Source organism: Orycteropus afer, unplaced genomic scaffold (genome assembly GCF_000298275.1).
Source record: "Orycteropus afer afer isolate SDZICR_OR568_19922 unplaced genomic scaffold, OryAfe1.0 scaffold00416, whole genome shotgun sequence".
Classification (NCBI taxonomy): Eukaryota; Metazoa; Chordata; class Mammalia; order Tubulidentata; family Orycteropodidae; genus Orycteropus; species Orycteropus afer.
The window spans coordinates 2,714,733-2,718,879 of NW_006922003.1; the positions used below are offsets into that span (position 1 = coordinate 2,714,733).

The window sequence follows — 4,147 nt, forward strand, 5'->3', positions numbered from 1 at the left end:
GGGCTTAGACATCAAAAGCTTAATAATTTTATTTAGAATTCTCTATTTTAGTTTACAATGCTATTATACTTTGGGCTTAGACATCAAAAGCTTAAAGTTTTATTCATTGGTGTTAAAGAGTTCATTTAATGATAAGTGAGCTAGAGGACTACATATGATATAGTTCCTAGAAAGAGTTTTTCTAGCTAATACATAAAAAATTTTTAAAAAGTCTAATAAAAAAGTTAGAAAGTCCATGTACAACAGTAGCTGAATTTCAGGCCGGTCACTGCTCTTAAACCAGGGCCTAAAACTACTACATCTAAACTAATCTGGTGTCTATCTCCAGGTTAAACCATAAAAAGGTTTAAGTTTTGGACAAATAACAAAACCACATGATAAAAGTGTTATTTTACCTAATTGTAAAAAAAAAAAAAAAAGTTATAAAGTCTTTAAAGAAAACTAAGACTAGTAACTTAAAAAAAAAAAAAATGATAAAGCCATTAAATTAGTGAGAAAAGCACCTTCCATTCTTCAACTTTTGCATTGACAGCTATCATGACCGGATCATCTTCTTCGTTTTTTGCTTTTAAAAGTTCTGTAAGCTCCTGCACCTAAAAGGCAATAGTTGGTTTAAGAATTATTGCAAATTGGTGTAACACATACATATTCGTTACATATATATTCTCATATACATTAGATATTCATATTTATTGTTAGAGTAGCTTTATAGTGAGGATCCTTGGTGGTGCAGTGGTTAAATACATGACTACCAACCAAAAGGTCAGTGGTTTGAATCCACCAGCTGCTCTGTGGAAGCAAGATGCAGTAGTCTGCTTCCATAAAGATATACAGCCTTGCAAATCCTGTGAGGCAGTTCAACTCTGTCGTATAGGGTCACTATGAGTCACAATCAACTTGATGGCAATGGTTTGGATTTGAAGTGAGAAGTGACATTTAATGGCTTCTGCAGAGTAGAGCTGAATAATCATTTTCCATTCCTAGAAATTATATTTTTAAATATTTTTCTACTTTTAAGTAAGTTTAATTCCATGTAAATAACAAGCAATTTATTGGTTTCTACATTTACAGTTACTTTATTTTAAGGTATAAATTAAACTTTATAGTCCAAACAATTTCCAAGTAATAGAAAATATCCATAATTACTAGTTTATAGGACTGTTGTGTATGCATTAATTCAAGTATCATCTATATAATCTAGATGGCAGCAGTTACAAGGTATGTGTAAGGAGATTACAGAAACACATTAAGTATGGCAACACACCATAGTATCAAGACACAAAAATTTGTATCGGAATAAGTTACTTTCTAGTTTTAAATAAACAGTAATGAGATGATATGAAGTCTGTGAAAATAAACTATTCTAATAGTAACTCTTACTTGAAGCCGATAATGTTCATTTTCTTTTTTTAACTGATCCGTTACATTATCTGTTTGATGCACAATGGCTTTCATTCTGTTATATTCATCAGTCATCTTCTCCATTTCCTGTACAGACTCTTCTAGATTTTTTCTCATTTCTTGATTCTGAACTTCAATTTTCTCATTAGCTTCTGTTAAAGTCTAAAAAAGTTAAAGACACTATGGTTAAAAGAAACTGCTTTATGAATCTGAAAGTTAAGCTAAATGAAAATTAAATGGAGTTGTAAGTGCCCACTATATCAAAGAGAATTCCTTGTACACCTGTAGTATCAATTAGTATTGAATAATTAAACTAAATAGCAAGAAAATTTCACCCAAGAATCTCACTTCTTTTTAAACAAAGTCCAACAAGTACATATAAAGAGAATGAATAAAGAACTACAACTTCAAAGATGCAACTGATTTTATATTTTTTAAATACACAGTTGAAGATTTATACCAAAGAACTTAAATAAAGGGTTAAACGCCAAATTTATGTTATAATTAAAGTTTAAAAGAATCACTGCTTTGAACTGACTTTTACAAATTTTACCTGAATTTCATCCAGATATTGTACCAGTTCATAATTTTTCTTAGACAACTGTGAGCGGTAGTCACTGTCTTCTCCTCTTCTCGATAAAAGTGTTTCTTTCTGTGAATCTATTTGTTTCTGATAATCAGTAATATCCTGACGAAGCTGCTCATTCTGTAGGCAGACCAACATCAGTTTCTCTTAAGAAATTATGCAAAGTAACAAAATTTCCTCCTCTAAACAGTGATCTTAGAAGATATCTTTAAATTCCCAAAGTTTCATCACCCTTAAAGCCTCACCTTTTTCTTCAGACGTTTGTTCTCCAAAAAAAAGGACAGGAAGAAGGTAATTAGAAATGAGAATGGCAATACATAATTTAAAATAGTAATATAAACTAAAGAAAGGAAAAAAGAGAAATTTTAAAAGAATGAGATACACTATTTTGGATAATCAAAGAAAACAAAAACATCATTATCAATCAAACCAAAAAACATTTTGATTGAGTTAAAAACATATGGACTATCAGAACGAACAATGGACAGACATTATTTGGCTCACAAAAACCAAATAATGTTTATAAGATTTCATAAGAAACAGAAATTTTAAAAGAACTCTGGATAAAATAAGAGAAATAAAGAACAGAAATCCAGGTATATATTCAATTAGTAAACTAACTAGAAAAGAATGGCTAACATATGAAACAGAAAGCAATTCACCTACATAGACTAAGAAATGAATGTTGTCCTTACTGGCCTTACCTTTCCTGTACCTCTGAGATAAAGTAGTATCATAAAAGCAGCCCATTAAAAACATCAGTCACTTAGAAAAATCCAGTTCTAGTTAAAATATAAATTTATGAAAACACTTTTAACAACTATTTGTGTTGAACTACCATAGCAACTAATTTTTTTTTTACCAACCTCTCTTCTTAATTTGCTGTTTTCGTTTTCTGCCTCCTCATTTCGAAGCGCAAACTAGAATTGTAAAAAATAAGATGAGCTATAGCAGCAATTTAATATAAACCCAGACTTTTAGCTTATCAATTTGAATTTTAAATTCTCTCTAATAAAGCATAGAACGTTTAACTAAGAACTTCCCTCCTATCTAAGGCATGAATAATAAGTCAAAACTTTTTGAAAACTAATTAAGAATTAAAAAGGATTAAAAAAGATGTGTTTAAAAAGATTTTCTAGAAAAATTCTAAATAAAGAATACAGAAACAAAAACATAATAAATTATTTTTTAAAAAATACAAAAACGTGAGTAGTTTTTCTGGCTAATGCCCTTATTTCACTATTCTTCTATGTCAATTCTAGAATATTCTTTGATTCAACTAAGCATTAAATTACTTAGAAAAATAAGGCAGTATCCTACAATGGTTAAAAAGAAGTAATCCCAAATCAGACTGCCTTAGGTTTATATCTCTTGTTCACCAATTTCTAGCACAGCATAAATAATTTATCTTCTCTAAAACTCAGTTTTCTCATCTCACATGTTAACATAAACTTATGTGTGTGTGTGTGTATAAACACACATACTCATACACACACGCACACATATATTAACTCAAATGAAACCCACTGTCATCGGGTCAGTCCTGACTCACAGCAACAGGGCAAAATTACCACACAGGGTTTCCAAAGCTCTAAATCTTTATGGAAGTAGGTTGCCACAACATTCTCCTGTGGAGCGGCTGTTGGATTAGAATTGCACACACACACACACATAACCAGAGAAAGAGAGAGAGAGAACAGGTAACCCCTTCTTTTCAAAAGTTCACTTTACATCACTTCACTTTTCCAAAAGACCTACGATAGTACCTGTTTTTGCAAACCAAAAGAAATCCAGAACAGAATTTTCACTTTTATGAAAAAAAGGTGAAAGTGAAATTAGCAGTCAGTGTCCGTTTTGCAATGGGCTCTTAAAGAGGCAGCACAACCCCCAAGCAATGAGTGGTTCCCACGCTCCTTCCCGGAAAACTACACTGTTGTTGTTGTTAGGTGCCATGAGTCGTTTCCGACTCATAGTGACCCCACGCACAGCAGAACGAAAACACTGTCAGATCCCGCGCCAGGTCCACAATCCCTGCTATACTTGAGCCCATCATCGCAGCCACCGTGTCAATCCATCTCGTTGAAGACCTCCCCTTCTTTCGTCAACCCTCCACCCTACCAAGCATGACATCCTTCTCCAAGGAATGGTCCCTTCTGACAA

The 4,147-nt window shown here is 32.3% G+C and overlaps 1 protein-coding gene across 1 annotated transcript in view; it reads right to left on the reverse strand.

The window, feature by feature from the left end:
- CEP290 (centrosomal protein 290) overlaps window positions 1-4,147 on the reverse strand; it is a 145,070-nt gene that overhangs the window by 123,030 nt on the left and 17,893 nt on the right. The window contains exons 6-9 of the mRNA XM_042782692.1: window positions 2,854-2,907; window positions 1,955-2,107; window positions 1,381-1,563; window positions 504-593 (exon numbers count right to left, since the gene is read on the reverse strand). Coding sequence (XP_042638626.1) covers window positions 504-593; window positions 1,381-1,563; window positions 1,955-2,107; window positions 2,854-2,907 — 480 coding nt within the window. The remainder of the gene's footprint in view (window positions 1-503; window positions 594-1,380; window positions 1,564-1,954; window positions 2,108-2,853; window positions 2,908-4,147) is intronic.